Source organism: Pogona vitticeps, chromosome 15, assembly GCF_051106095.1.
Source record: "Pogona vitticeps strain Pit_001003342236 chromosome 15, PviZW2.1, whole genome shotgun sequence".
NCBI lineage: Eukaryota > Metazoa > Chordata > Lepidosauria > Squamata > Agamidae > Pogona > Pogona vitticeps.
The window spans coordinates 13,141,758-13,157,360 of NC_135797.1; the positions used below are offsets into that span (position 1 = coordinate 13,141,758).

Genomic DNA, 15,603 nt, shown 5'->3' on the forward strand with positions numbered 1-15,603 from the left:
CCTGGACAGTGAGTACATCACCTGAGTATAGACTTCCCCACCCAGGTGAGATGTTTTGTTATTACCCCGGAATCATAAAACATATACTTTACAACATAAACACACACATATAATTTTCTGCAAATTGGGATCCCCTTGGGGGAAGACGTGTAAGTCATGCCATTCCACAAATACCATCATTCAGTGTTTCACCATCCTAAGGCAGGAAAGGGGGACCCACTGTGTCTCAAGTTCAAGAAAAAACAGAAGGTTAAACAAGATACAAGAATAAGGTGTCTTTCCTGTCCCTGGAGTTTCCCTGAGACGATGGCATCGTGGTGAAGGACGAGACTGCTCAGAACCCGGGAAAGCCCTGGAGAAAAGGCACAAACCACTCTGAATCCATGTTGAGATTGGTATAAATATTGACGGGTCTCCTTTTTAAGGAGAAAGGCAGGCTAAAAATATTTTGAATAAGTAAATCAATCAATCAACAAATAATCCCTGGAAGGGAGGAAAGAAGGATCAACAGGGCGGACCTTTTGCTGGGATTGTTCCTTCCCTAATTCTTTGTCTGACAGTACATACAAGAATCATTCAGAAGTAGATAACCCTATTAGTTAGCTAGACCACCAGAGACTTATTCATTTAAAATATTTTTACCCTGGCTCTCTCCTTAAAAAGGACCCAAGGCGGCTTGCATCATTAAAAGACAGTGTTTAGACCCCAAAACAACAAGTATACAAATATTTAAAAGGGAGAAGGAAATATCACCTTGAGGACTGGTAAACAAAAGCAATATTCAAAACACATTCAAAGCAGTAGGGTACAACCATCTATTAAAAAAACCCCACTCAGCCAGCCAGTCACTGAGGGAAAGCTTGCCTGTAGAGAAAGGGCTTTGCCTGCTTATGGAAGGACAGCCAAGATGGGGCCAGCCTGGCCTCCAGTGGCAGGGAGTTCCCGAGTCTCTGGGAGCAGCAGCCACAGAGAAGGCCCTGTCCTGTGTCTCCATCACAGTCAGTACCTGTAAAGGTGGTGGGACCGAGAGAAAGGCCGCCCCTGATGATCTTAACCCCTGAGCAGGCTCATAAAAGGGAGATCCAGTCCTTGAGATAGTTTGGACCCTTCTGCCTTAGGTGACCCTCTTGCAGACTCGTAACAGAGTGAAGCCCTCTGAGGGCGCTGGTCTCAGCTTTTCTGACCCAGCCTCAAGAAAGGGGTAAAAGTTATTTTGAAATTTATCTTAAAAGTGCGGTCTTGAGGAACAGAACGTAGCCAGATCTTTGCTTTGTAACTATGGGATAGTTACAGATTTAGTTTTCCTGTAGCAAAAAACATAACCACATTGCCTTTGATAGATTCTATAGGAAGCCAGGCTTGGGGACTGGGCTTCAGCCTGTGTGAGAAGGGGCTGTTCTCCCCCCAACACAGGTCAGGGATACCCAAATGGGGGCAGGAACGAGGAGCGTCTTTGCGCTGATCTTAAATGTTCCAGCTGTGCCCTCCTCGGAGTCATCCTGACATGTTAGCAATCTTTGTGCTTTGACTACTGCCATGCACAGTATACTAAGCAACCCTTGGAGAGGGAACTTCAGCTGGTGGAATGTGAGGCAGAAAGGATGCAGTACACAGATCCTATGACCTGGTCAATGAAAGATCAGAATGGTTTGCCAGCTGCTATCTGAACCTAGCTTAAGGTCCTAGTTTTAATCTTCAAATCCAAAATGGCTCAGGACTAGAGATGGGCACAAATCTATTCGGCCAAATCGATTCGTGCCCATCTCTGCTCAGGACCTGACTACCTAAGGGACCCCCAGTCTGGTCCCAGTCTTGCAGTCTTCAGGCGAAACCCTCTTGAAGACAAAGAAAGGTTGCAGAGACCTACTGGACAGGGGTGCGGGAGAGGGCTTTTTCCTGTATTGCTCTCAAACTGTATAATGCACCTTTCTCAGCTCTGCGAACAATTACCACTCCTGCTGTTTTTACAAATAATATGATTAGAGTGTATAACTCACTTTAATTACTTTAACTGTTTGTGGATGTATTGATTTTAATGGTTCTACGATTGAATCTGTTCTTAACCTTCTACGTTTTCTGAGCGTAAGCCACCTTAAATATTAGCTCATGGTGGAAAGGCGGGTTCTCATTGTCATGTGCTGTCAAGTCACATATGGTGGCCCTATGGATGAGCTGTCTCCAAAATGTCTTGTCCTCAAGAGCCCAGCTCAGCTCTTCTAAACATAAGCCTGCGGTTTATGTTTACTTGATACTTGGGAACATGTAACTAAATAAAATGAGTAAAACTCTTTGTGCAAGAGGGATGATTAAGATTTGGATTTACTGAGTAGAAATGATAAAAATGAAAGCAGCATAAAGAGACATTAGCACAAATGTTTAACATTCCTCATCTGAAAGAAAACAAAGTTTTGACTTTAAAAGTGTTTGCTTTTGTTTTTTTGTTTCTTGTTGAAAGATAGTTGACTTTAAGTTGCTTCTTAGCATAAACAAGAAAGCTAGATCTCCAGTGAAGTTATGTTGTGCTTTCTATATGAAGCCTGATCTCTTTAGCATCCAAAGCTTTTAAATAGCCTTTCCAACCCACAGTTATTTTAAAAATATTTCCCTGGGAAAAAAAAAATTTTTTTTGGAGAAAAGCTCTGCCAATTACCAGTATGTCAACATTTAACATGCGGTCAGATATATGTTCACTCAGAAGAAAATCCCACTGTGTATAAGCAGGCTTGACTGCTATTCTAAAACTGCACATTTAACCACTGGTTTAGCTAATACGTTTAAGAAGACATTGACAAAGAAAGCTGAATCTACATGAATTCAGATCATAGACTAATTGAGTTGGAAGGGGCCTATAAGGTCATTAAATCCAACCTCTTGCTGAAGGCAAGAATCCAAATTAAAGCAGATCTGATACAAGATGGTGTTCCAATTTTTCTCTTGAGTGTCTCTCATCTCCCATCTGTCTTCTCTTCTCAAAGCTAAACATGCCCGGTTCTTTCATTCTTTCCTCACTATGGCTTGTCACTATGCGTCTGGTAGAACAACCGCATGGATGAAGGAACCATATGCCTAAGAAAGATCTCATATTACATGAAAAAAGGCCAAAACCATTCAGTTTTTGGGAGCTGAAAGAGCACAAACACTACAGCAGGTGCCCAGCACACAGCCTTTCCTGACCTAGTCCCTTCCGGATGTGATGCCTCATGACCATGCCGCTGGGATAGGAAGATTGCACTAGGTGGCGTTAGGGGACAAAGGGGAGGGGCTTCATAAGAAGACCTTAACCATGGGGAGAAGTCCTTCTGATCCTCAAATATTTGATCACTGCTACAGCAATGGTATGCAAACAGATCCTTAAAATAACCCCACCCGAGATTAAGACATCCTGAACAAATTAAAATGCTGTACAATAAAACTCAAGTATATAAAAAGACCAACAGACTACTTAATAGAGAAGTCAGTACACCAAACCAAAACACTGAGTGTTACCTATTTATCTACTCGCATTTTTACATGCTTTCGAACTGCTAGGTTGGCGGGGGTCTTACCAGGTCTTTACCAGGTGTGAAATGCAGAGATGTTACAAATCTTTGGGTCCAAGTCCCAAGTCAGGGTCTTTGGTACCAAGTCCCAAGTCCAAGTCCCTATTAGAAACAAACATCCCTCCCTAAAAAGGGAAGGGCTGGGTGGGTCCTGAGATCAGGCCGGCCCCCTCCCTTCTATCCTTCCCCTGACAGCTGAAGACCCATCTTTTCAGGCAGGCTTTTAACAATCATGATTGAGTCCACAAATACCTTTTTAAAATTAAGGTAGTTGTTTAAATGTTTGCTTGCTTTTAATTATTCAATTGTATTTTGGTTGTTGTGGGTTTTTCGGGTTCTTTGGCCGTGTTCTGAAGGTTCTTCTTCCTGACGTTTTGCCAGTCTCTGTGGCCATGGGCATCTTCAGAGGACTGGAGTAGAAACTCTGTCCATGCTCTCTTGCTGTTTGTTGGATAGTTGAGTATTTCTAGCTCTGAAGATGCCCATGGCCACAGAGACTGGTGAAATGTCAGGAAGAACAACCTTCAGAACATGGCCAAAGAACCTGGAAAACCCACAACAACCATCAGATCCCGGACGTGAAAGCATTCGAGAATACAATTGTATTTTCATTCACATATAGTTTGATTGTTTTTAAATGTTTAGCTTTTTAGGTTTTAAATTCTATTCTTTTTAATACCACTTTCGGTCTCTTTATTGGGAGACAGGCTGCCTATAAATAAATAAACAAACAAATAATGCTTGTTTTTCTCTTGACATCGGCTCCTCTGGAGATCTGGTGTACCTACTCCGAAGGTGCCCTTGGGGAAGTCAACAATGCCAGATTCAATGGGCATCATATCTAGGCACATGGCTTTTAAAAGGCACTTCTGTGGTCCAACACAAGGCAGAGTCTCTCTCAGCGGCTGCAGGTGAACACACCAGGGCACCAAAGGGCCTGCAAACTCACCATTCAAGAACAACCAGGGCGTGGTGTTCAAGAACGCCAAGACATGACTCTGCTTGCCCCTCGTTCAGGATGATGCCTTTTGAAAATAATTGAATGTTGAGCCTCAAGAGAAGCGCAATGCGAGTTCAATATGCACTCAGCCAGTGGACAAAGAAAATGCCCCACATTGAGAATCAAAACTTGGGGGTGGAGGAGAGAAGGGGATGATCTCCCTCCAGGTGATGGACCAATTTCAAGAGTCATTTCGTGATGATTAAACACGAGGAACAGAAAAAGAAAGTACGAGTCAGCCCTTCACGCAAGATTTCATCAAGGAAGTCGTTTTAGAAGTGGGGGGGAAATTAATTCCATTATTTCCTGCTTGGGAACGCAGATGGACAATTCCATGTTTTGGGATCGAACGGAAAGTAAAGGGGAGAACAGGGGAAAGAGTTTGACTGCTGGCATTTCTGACCTGGCTGCCTGCCTAAAGATGAACGCAGGGACACTTTCCGCCAATGAAACAGACCGGCTGGGAAACCTCCGATTTAAGATTAACGCTCAACAGCGTTCCTTTCCAGGGGCCAAAGGACACATGCATACAAGAGGCAACCTCCAGAGGGGAAAAGGCCCCAGGGTCAGAGCGGCTCAGAGCGGAAAGGATCCGTCCCAAGTGACCCTCTCGCACACCGCCTGGCGGGGAGGAGGGGACGCTCCACTCCACGAGAGGGGCTTGGGTTTCCCCCAAGGACCCAAGCCTGGCCCGGAGGACAAGCCCAGGGGCCTCGGAGGGGCGCGCCCTCCTGCGCTGGACCTGCGACCCGGCCGAGCCAGCCCAACGTTGCCTCCCGCAGCCTGTGGGGAGGAAGGGGGGGAGGGCGGCCGGGACAGGTGGCCGCCCAGCCCAGCCTTGGCCCTCCTGACCCCTCCGCCCGGGGCCCTTCTCTGCCCTCGGCTGGCCCCTCTCCTTCTCCTCGCCCTACCCCCGAGGACGCGCGCAATCCGAGGCTCCTGCTTCTCACCCTAAAGGTTAAGGGTGATCATCACCCTTCTCCCAGACACTTCGGATGCGGGACGACCTCTTCCACCCTCCCCCCCTTGGAGTGTCCCCTTTCACCCTTTGTTTTGTCCCTGTTTCCTCGCCCTTCGGTCTTCCGTCCTCCCCATTTCCTCCTCTCTCTCCCCCCGTCCCTTCGCTCCTTTCCTTCCCGTGCCCTCCGGCCGGCCTTCCCCGCTCACCTAGGCCGGCGCCAAGGCAGAGCCAGAGCCACCCGCGCGCCGCCATCGCCGGTCTCCGCCCCGCCGGGCCTCCTTTCTTCTCTCCGGCGACGCCAAGCCTCGACTGAGCCAGGCCAGGTCGGAGCCCCAGGCAGACAGGTAGGAGGGAGGGGAGGGCGCTGATAGGCTCCGCCGCCCGCCCGTCCACCGCTCTCCCCGCCCTCCTGCTGCCCAGGTGAAGCGACGCAGGAAGGCGCAGCAGGAGGAGGAGAAGGAGGAGGAGGAAGGTAAGGCTCTGGGCTGGCCCGGCCGGAAAAGCAGGCGCCTAGCAGTGAGGTCCCTCTGCCCTTAGCACAGGAGGCCCCTTTTCACCGAGGGGGACACAACCCTTGTTTGGGATGCCGGGAGGACAGAGAGAAGGAACGCAAAGCACCCATGCTTTGGTCTGGAATTATTTTGCACGGAATTATTTTGTGGTCCATATTTGGAACGTTCCTAAAGGTGTGACGCTGGGTGCTTCTTGCCCAATAGAAAATGGAATTTCCAGGGTTTCCAGCAAGGTGGAGGCAAAAATGTTGGCATTGAGGTTGCCTCATGGGCCTTTGGGCACCTCATGAAAAGGCAGGATTCTCTGGAGACGACCATCCAGCTGGGAAAGGCGGAAGGCAGCAGGAAAAGAGGAAGACCCAATAACACGAGATGAATTAGCCCATTAAAGGAAGGCATGGGCTGTTGAGAATGGGATATTTTGGAAATTGCTTATTTATAGGGTTGCCATAAGTCGAGGGTGACTCAACTGCACAAGAACAAGAACAGCTTTCTCCTTCAACTCAGGCAGCGAAATGGGCTGCCTGTCATTGCAGTTCACCACCTGACAACAGCATGTGGTATTTCCCCCCCCCCCATCCCCCTGAGGGTGGGGCTGGGCAGAAGCTAGATCCGGGCTTCCCACCCAAGGCGCTGGGTGACTGACCATGTGATCATCCAGGATTTTGACTGGCACGTCTTCATTCTCAAAGGCACAAATAATTAAACGAGTCTCCCTCTCACCAACCTATAGGGCTGAAATCGAGAAAGCATGGGATGGGCAGGAAGGGACTTTTTATGTGAAACAAGAGATGCTCTTAGCATTGGCATTCAGTGATGTTGATGATGCCTGACTCCAGTGTTTCTACATCTCCATAGCTATTATTGCACACTGAGCAATTAACAGCTGTGTCTGTGGCTGTTAAAGGAAATGCTAACAGGGTGTCGCTGGCCGCAACACAATCCATAACACAATAATTTTAACCCTTTGCTCTTGCCTGGCAAATAGAAGGGGAAGATATGGAGGCAGTGACAGATTTTACTTTCTTGGGCTCCATGATCACTGCGGATGGGGACAGCAACCATGAAATTAAAAGACACCTGCTTCTTGGGAGGACAGCAATGACAAACCTAGACAGCATCTTAAAAAGCAGAGACATCACCTTGCGGACAAAGGTCCGCATAGTCAAAGCTATGGTTTTTCCATTAGTGATGTACGGAAGTGAGAGCTGGACCGTAAAGAAGGCTGATCGCGGAGGAATAGGTGCTTTTGAATTGTGGTGTTGGAGGAGGCTCTTGAGAGTCCCCTGGACTGCAAGGAGAACAAACCTATCCATTTTGAAGGAAATCAACCCTGAGTGCTCACTGAAAGGACAGCTCCTGAAGCTGAGGCTCCAATTCTTTGGCCATCCCATGAGAAGAGAAGACTCCCTGGAAAAGACCCTGATGTTGGGAAAGTGTGAAGGCAAGAGCAGTGTCATCGAAGTGACCAGCATGAATTTGACCCAACTCCGGGAGGCAGTGGAAGACAGGAGGGCCTGGCGTGCTCTGGTCCATGGGGTCACGAAGAGTCGGACACGGCTTAATGACCAAACAACAAACAACTCAGGAATATGAGAGAGGTTCATTAACACAGAGTATCAAGTTGTTAATGATTTCAGTTAAAAGGTCCTGACAAAGATGAACTGTGGGCCTTCTGGACTTGGCTGTCACAGGAATACTAAGAGATATTTCTGGAACAGAGGCCAGAATCTGTCAAGGGAGGCAACAGTTTGGTTCCCATAAATTATAACAGAAAGCTTAGTGGTCAATATATGTAGTGTGCTGAGAAGTCTTGATCTCTATTGAGGCCCTTGGATGTCCTCTGGAACTTGTTTATGCACAGCTAATGGCTTCTGAGAGTTTTAGCGCAAGAACATCTGGAGATCCAAGGTTGGGAACCCCTGGCCTAGACCCAACTGAGTCAAAAGGGGTGGCCTGCTGAACGAGAACACGAGGAAGTGGCCAGAGAAGTCTATGGCATTTCCTGGGCATTTGGACATTCAGAAAATTTGATGAAATCGCTTTGGGAAATTGAGTTATGAACCCAAAGGAACAACTCCTGATGAATGAACAATGAGTGTCATTGGGGCATTCCAAGACATCTTGAAAGACCCAGATTTCCAGGAGGGAAGAAAGGGGTCCTCCTGTAGGTCGGTGGACCATGGCACCCCTTATCCTTGACCCTTGGCCGTGGGGTGTGGAACTGATGGGCTGATGGGCTCTAGGGTCCAAGCAAGATGCCATGGATCTCCCAGAGGCAGTTGTTTGCCAAGGAAGACACACTCTTTTGTGACATCACTTGCTGATGCAGTTGATCTGGCAGTTGGAGGTGTGAGAGCGAGGGGCAGTTGAGAACGAGAGGAGAAAGGAGAGAAGGAGGTTGGACAGAGAGATAGACTGATTACGTAGAATGAGAGGGAAGGGAGAGAGGAGGAGAGTGGTGGGAGCAAGCAAGGGTGGGCAGAGCAAGCAGACAACAGAGAGAGAGAGAGAGAGAGGTGGGAAAGGAACGACAGGTAGCTGGTGATACAGGTAATTGGTAGAAGGTAATTTGGAGATCAAAAGGTACATTAAGATAGCTGAATCGATACATTAGATATCTGGATAGGTACCTGGTTGGAGATATTGGCAGACAGTGAGTGAGCGAGCGAGTGAGATCTAGCAATGGGGACAACTTGCAGCGCTGGCCAAGAAGGTTTTCAGGGCAACATTGAACACAGGGCAGAAAAAAGAGCCTGTTGGTGAGTTAGATTCCCACACAGTTCCTTGGGAGCTCTATCCCTGGAAAATGAGGGTCCCCCGAAAGGGGCCATGATGCCCTTGCATTGCCAGGAAGCTGGTCCATGCCTGGGGGGGGGTAGAGTTCAGGGCATCTATGTGGCCACCTGGGAGGGGAATGGTGAAGTGGACAAGCCTTGAAAGGTCAGATCCAGGACTTCCTCTTAGAAATACTAGCAAGGAACGAACCCTCTATGATAAGGTTTTTTCCCCCTACCTGAGAATCCCAGTTGTTGGAAAGATGACTGGGGGTGAAGAGGGATTCCCTTCAGCTAGGTTTTGGGGTATGGGGTCTGCGAAGGGAGCGGTGGTCCCTGAACTTCCATTTATTTATTTTAACCTTTCCACCCCAAGATAGTGAAAAGGATTGTCTCTTGAAGGGCGTTGACACAAGGAAGCAGACTTTCCCAATTAGGGTATGCAAGGAGAGGCCAACCCCCACCTTAGGGGGTAGAGGGCCCTCTTCTAGGCAAGGAGGACAGCCCCCTTCACTCTGGCTTGAAAGCCAGCATGTAGAATCAGGGCTCCCCACCTTTAACGTTCACCCCCTGCCTTTTAGGAAGTCCCACTCGGGTAAATACCAAGAGGAGGATGGTAACCAAGGTGTATTTGGGTATTGGGCATCGAAAGAGGAGCTGGACCAGGTTCATCTGCACACGCGCCTCGTACCCTTCAAGCAAAAGAAAACACACTGCATGACAGTGGTGGCTGATGTTCACCCACCACCCAAAGAGGTGAGCTTCCAATGAGGCTGAGAAGGGCCCTTGCCTAAATTGCGCCCTCATGCGAGGCCAGCTGGGAAGGACTTTTCTGGGTGGCTCCTCTCAAAACGGGGCACGGAGGCTCCATGGTAGAACCTTTGCTTGTCAAGGACCAACGTCACGAGTTCAAATCTTGCCCGTCTCCAGGGCAGGCTGGGGCAAAAATCCAGCCTTGAACCCTGGAAAGCCACAAAGGACAGAGGGCTGCCAGTCTTTCCACAAACCGAGCCAGAAGTTAACATTTTAAAACTGTAATGGGAGATAGATTTTTTTCATTGAATCCATATTAGGCACACGAGTGAAGAGTCAAAGAAGGTGGAAATGAGGAAACTGTTGAATCTTGAGTACATTTATATATAAATAAATGTACTCAAGATACACACACAAACACACACACACACACACACACACACACACACACACATAAAAGGGCTTATTAAGTCAACAACATTATGCCTTCTTTATTTAATTATTGAAGTCTAGAATATTTTCTGACTCAGCACTGTGGTGCACCACTTATTCAGAGGGATGCATAATTCTTTTGGGGTCTTTTTTCTTCTTCCCCTTTACAGGTCTTAACAATCTGAACACCTACCCTTCCGAGAAATGAGAATATTTCCTCTATTTCCCCCCAAATTCTTTGAGTGCTTCGGAAACTCTTGCACCCAACCTCTTGCTTGGGTCCAACTTGAGAGGATAAGTTTCTGTCTCCTCAGGAACAAGATGTGATGTCTTGCCTAAACCAAGAGGCTGAGGTCTAAGCTGCTTCCCATCTTCTTTTCCATCATGGGACTGCCATAAACAGAAGTGATTAATCAGCTAATTTGGGGGAACTTCCATGCTCCCTGCATCTTTAAAAAATAACTTCTATGAATTTTTAGAGAACTTGACACCTTACAGTGTTCTTTTCATCGCCTTCAAGGAAATATTTTCCAAACTTTGATACATCCTTATGCAAAATAAGGCAAACCAGATCCTCCTTTTTTCCTGAACCTGGGACTGCCCCTCATGCTACAAGCACCGTGTATACTTCACCTTGGTCTTTTGATCTCCTTTGGATCCAAATTCTCTCCAGTGGTCTTCATCCTGGTATAAGATCTGCAGCATTCTTGTGTGCTGTGAAGACAAAATCAAAGTCAGGGCCCTTAAACTCACATGTCCTGATCCAGATCCATTTGTTCTGAGCTCATGGCAGGATTTACAAGGTCAAAGATACAGCCGCTTTAATAATTAGAGAAACACTGACTTAGCAATAAATGAGAATGCAAATATTCTGAAATCCAGGCTACCTCTCGGCATGCTGTGAGACACCTAATGCCTTTATGATGATAATAAGCATCCAGATAAGCCCTGAGGCTGCCTCCATTGGCTTCAAACTACATGTGCATAATACTGCAGGGGTGACTCAACCCTAAGATGCTCTCCAAGAAACTACGTTGAATAGCCTGGTGTGTAACATTTCCCTGACAACTTGTTTTTACGTTTCTGGCCTTCCGCCTCACAGCTCCTGTATTTACGCCTTCAGGAAAGGACTGATTCTTTGAGGAATTAAGATGAAGAAAGAATGTAGGAAAGGAAGCTATGGGTTTGTCTGGATGGTCAAAGGAGGCACCGAATCCCATGGGGATGATTAGAGAAAGACCATCTCTCCTCCGTTTCTTTTTCATATAGAAGTCCATCCTTCCAGTTATGGTCCTTCTGTTCACATCCCCCAATTGTGTTTAGGTTGCCCAATGAGAAAGTGAAATGAAAACTCCTGGGTTTCCAAGTGTTTGGAATGAAAACCAGCTACGGGAGCCAGCTAGTGGAGAGGTGCAATCGAGAACATCAGAGGTGCTGAGCAAATGCCAACCCTATCAGTTCTATTCCTGATTTGTGTGCGAATCTCTCCTCCCAAAGCACACAAGATCATCATCTACAAGTCCATGATTTTTCTAGGATGAATGTTCCCAAATTCTGCAGGAATCATGTTTTGGTTCATGCTTTACTTCATTCCCCCGTCATATGAGAACCCAACCTCCTCCTTCCCTGGATGGAAAGTCCTGGTATGATCATCGCTCAGGAGAATTTTGTCCCGTCCAGCTGATTGGGCATTTGGAAGCCGACCCAAGCTGCACAAACAGAGGGTAGAAGCTTGGCTAACAAATCCTCCAAAATTCCTTCATGGAAACATCTTCCCCAACCTGCGGGTTCAAAGAAAAGAGGAAGAGGTCTAAAACCAGCTCCTTCCAATGATAAAAAGCAGAATTTTGTGCTCTCACTGTCTATGGAGAAATCTCAATATCTGAACCCAGTTGTCCAGACTGCCCCTGGCCTGGAGTTTTGCAAAACCTAAACAATCATAGAAATATGGAACTGGAAGGGTAGCCAAGACACTATTTCTCATCTCTGCCTTTTGAGTGAGTTGGTATCCAGATGTTCACGGATTATCGTAATCATACCTGTCTTTCCTTCCACATCTTTTCCCTCTAACCTCAAGGCCAACATTTGCTGTGTCCACCTACTTCTGTGTATGTGCGTGAACACTTGAGCGGGGTTTCCACTAACCGCAGAGGATGGCTCGGGTCCCGATTCCATGATCCGGTCAACAGCACAACCCGTCTTAGACGGAAGGAGGGCCTGTTGTAAATTTACAAGATGCTGATGTATCTAGTAAGTCCTGTTCTTAATGAAACATCAGCCTATCTGGTACTGGCTTATTCCTGAGAATTCATTAGGGCTGTTTTTCAAGAACTTTTCTGTTGGTGTTTATTAACTATGGTAAGTTTTACTGCTAAGTTGTGTTATTTCTTCTTTAATCTAGGAGTCGCTTTTGACTTGCTGTTCTGATGTTTAGAAGACAAATTTAGATAATAGGAAATTATTATATATTGTAATATAGTATAGTAATATGAAATGATAATATTTAGATAATATGAATCTTTGAATTTTTTCTCAAAATGTAAGCTCATTGATATATAGACCTTCTTTGCAAATAAAATGTTCGCATCAATCAGATTGTCATTTAAGCCTGGTTCCTCTTGTCACATTTTCCTGGTCCCTATACATTTTCCAAAGCTGGTGAGATAGCTGAAGGGGTTAGGTCTCTGACTGCAGAGCCAGAGGTCAGGACTTCAAAACTGGTAAAAAGAATAGGGAAAAGCAGCTTAATTTTAAAATACAGACAAAATGGTGGTTCGGTCAAATATTGGGGTTTTTCTTTCTTTCCAAGGGACATGTGCTCTGTGATCTAGCTGGGGGATTTCCCTATAGGGCAGTGTTGTTGAACCCTTGGCACTCCGGATGCTTTGAACTACAACTCCCAGAATGCCCAGTCTCAGCAAAAAGTATGAAAAACGTAAACGTAAAATGTTCACTGAGGAAGAAAAAGGGGTTTTCAACCCAGAATGGAAGAAGAGGAGGTGAAGACCCTGAGGGACGTCTGAGGAAGACAAACAGAAACAGTCAGAGAGACATTTCCTTTCTAAATCAGAACAAGAAGGACATCCTTGAAATCCACCTTCTGAAAGGATCCTTTTGAGAAATCAGAAGGAGAAACAAGATTTAATATCCATTGTATCCAGAGGGACATTCTGCCCGATAAAAACTCCTACATTTCTGTATCCCTGTCAAATTTTTCAAATTTCAAAAATTTCATGTTGTTGCTCTCACACTTCATTGAGTCGCCTCTGACGCATGATGACCCTATGAATGAGTGATCTCCAAAATGTTTTGTCCTCCACAGCCCTGCTCAACTCTTGGAAACCGAAGTCTTTTGCTTTCTTTAGGGAGTCAGTTCATGACTAGATAAGATTCTAGGTTTCCATCCACAGTTCTTTTCCATTTCATTTTTTTACTATTTCCTACCATGTCCATTTCCTTGTAAAACAGCTGCATTATCAGCTGCATTAAATGTTTGTAATCATTCATTAAAAGTTAAATTTTTAGTGGTTGTAAAGCTGAACATGGGCAAGGTACCAAGATCTAATTTTTTTTGGCTGTCTTGGTTACTGAGAAAAACTTAACAACTGAGAAGAAGCTGGACAGCAGAAGATGAAGGACATCCAAAGGTGATGTTGGAAAAGCCCGAGATGAGGAGACGTTTATAAGGTTTGCTCTGGCACTCTTAACGCTGGTCAATTACTGTAATAAAGATTGAATTAAATTGAATTGCTCTGGCACTTGAATGGGGTGGTTCTGGTTGGCATTAAGCATGTGATTCCACAGATCCGTCTGGGTGTCCTGGATTGTGCCTACACTTCCTGATGCCAATGTAGGTGATTCTAGAAGGATCTCTCCTCTTCTCTGAATACTCAGGTTGTGATGGGTTTCCCGAAGCATCTTGTAAATGCTTCGTCCGGGCCCTTTGTTGTGTTCCTCTTAATAGTTATTTAGGTGTTTCCTTTCCTTTTTTTTCTGTTTTACAAGCACCATATTTGGCATGTCAATGATCACCTTACGGGCAATTCATCTCTCAAGGCAGACCCAAGCGTCTCATAAAAGTCACCATACCTTGTACTGGGGAGGCAGAGGGCCAGGTAGGGGCAGAAAATACCTTCAAGTCAAGGCCTGATCCTTAGAGGTGGTGGCTCAAGATGACTGATTGAAGGAAACACCCCAACTGCAGGCACGAGAGGGTGTAAATGGAGAGAAATTCAATGGTAACATACACAGTCCTCCATGGTGTCAACTCTGTCACTAAATGTTCAATGATGCCTCTCAGATTTCAAGAGAAAAGGTTTTAAAAAGCGGGTATCTTGTGCAGAAGATTATCCTTTCATTTGGGTGACCCAATATCTGCCCCCTGGTGGGACAGACTGTCCATTACTGACCTTTCATGTCTCATGACTACTTTCTTTATTGAAAGGACAGGAGGGATTCAGGGCTGTCAAAGCGCTTAAAGGCGTGGAAGAAAAAGAAACAGGGGCAGCCATGTCGCCAGAAAACAGTTTCCAGGACGAGGGGTGTGTGTGTCCGTAGATGGAAGAAACTGCTTCCTGTGGAACTGATGATGCCGGGATTTCGCGTTATCCCAAATTATCCAAACAACACAGGGCTTAAAGTGCTAAAAACTGTGACAAAGAGATTTTGAAATTTCCTTTCTTTTTTCCATGCCTTTTAAATTCACTTGCAGTTTGTCCTTTTTGTTCAGATTTCTAAACCAGCAATTTTTTTGAAGGCAGCGGACTTCTCAGGTGGAATAGCATCAGAGGCATGGTGTTATTGTGCAAAAGGAAAGGGCGAGCTGGACAGCCCGCAGGCACGGACCCTTGAGAGAATTCTTTAAAGAGCGTTTCTTGAATGAAAGTGTTTTCAGTCTGTTTTTCAAAGAAACGCATATTTCTCAGGAAGGAAAAGACGGTGGTTTGTGTGCACAGAAATTGAAGGGGGACCTGTGCTTAAGTGGCCCTGTCTGGGGAGAAAAGGCTGTAACCAAGAGGAACGGGGGCTTGATCTGAACAAGCCCTCCACGGATCGCAAAATGGCCCTGGCAGTCTCTGTGCAGAAGCGTACCTCTGCATATCAATATGCAGTCCGGTTGACCTTCCATACAATGAAGACACAGGAAGGAAAACCCAAGCAGGACCACAACAGACACACAGTAGATCGGCCAAAGCTAGGAGACAAATCCGTGCGAGGTGTTCAGTCAACCAGATTTCTCCTGGAAAGTGTCATTCCAAACATAGTCAACAGCTTGGTGTTTCAGCCGCGCTTGGCCGTGCCTGCGTTTCTCTCAGGAGGCTCCAATAATTGGGTGCTCGAAGGGAGAGGCAGTCCCAGGTGCTCCGAGCGGAAGGTGGTAGAGCTGGTGAATTGGACTAACCCCAAGAGAGACGGTAGGAAAGACCAAGGCCAGGCTGAACCTGCCGGCCGTGGGTCCAGCAAAGGAGCCCACTCCAACATTTGTTTGTTTGTTTGTTTGTTCGATGTATATCCCACCCATCTGGTATATTTTACCACTCTGGGCGGCTTTACCACTCTGGTATATTTTACCACTCTGGGCGGCTTTCGAGGCCCTGTGTGCAGTCAAGAGGAAGAAGAAGAGTCAGCA

General features: G+C 46.3%; 1 protein-coding gene and 2 long non-coding RNA genes across 4 annotated transcripts in view; 2 read left to right on the plus strand and 1 right to left on the minus strand.

Moving 5' to 3' along the window:
* The window catches only part of F11R (F11 receptor), a 32,278-nt gene extending 26,420 nt beyond the window's left edge, over nucleotides 1-5,858 (minus strand). The window contains exon 1 of one of the 2 annotated variants that reach the window (XR_013539444.1): nucleotides 5,707-5,857. Coding sequence is in view for 1 of the 2 variants with exons in the window: in XM_078382257.1 (XP_078238383.1) it covers nucleotides 5,707-5,752 (46 nt within the window). In the remaining variant the exon portion in view is untranslated. Of the gene's footprint in view, nucleotides 1-5,706 lie in introns of both variants that reach the window. The other variant, XM_078382257.1, reaches the window with a different exon arrangement.
* LOC144584948 (uncharacterized) overlaps nucleotides 1-15,603 on the plus strand; it is a 94,144-nt gene that overhangs the window by 57,004 nt on the left and 21,537 nt on the right. The gene's annotated exons all lie outside the window — the stretch shown is intronic.
* On the plus strand, nucleotides 5,835-12,564 carry LOC140702824 (uncharacterized). The gene is made up of 3 exons (XR_012082088.2): nucleotides 5,835-5,972; nucleotides 9,371-9,545; nucleotides 10,145-12,564. It is a non-coding gene; the product is annotated as an uncharacterized LOC140702824 (long non-coding RNA).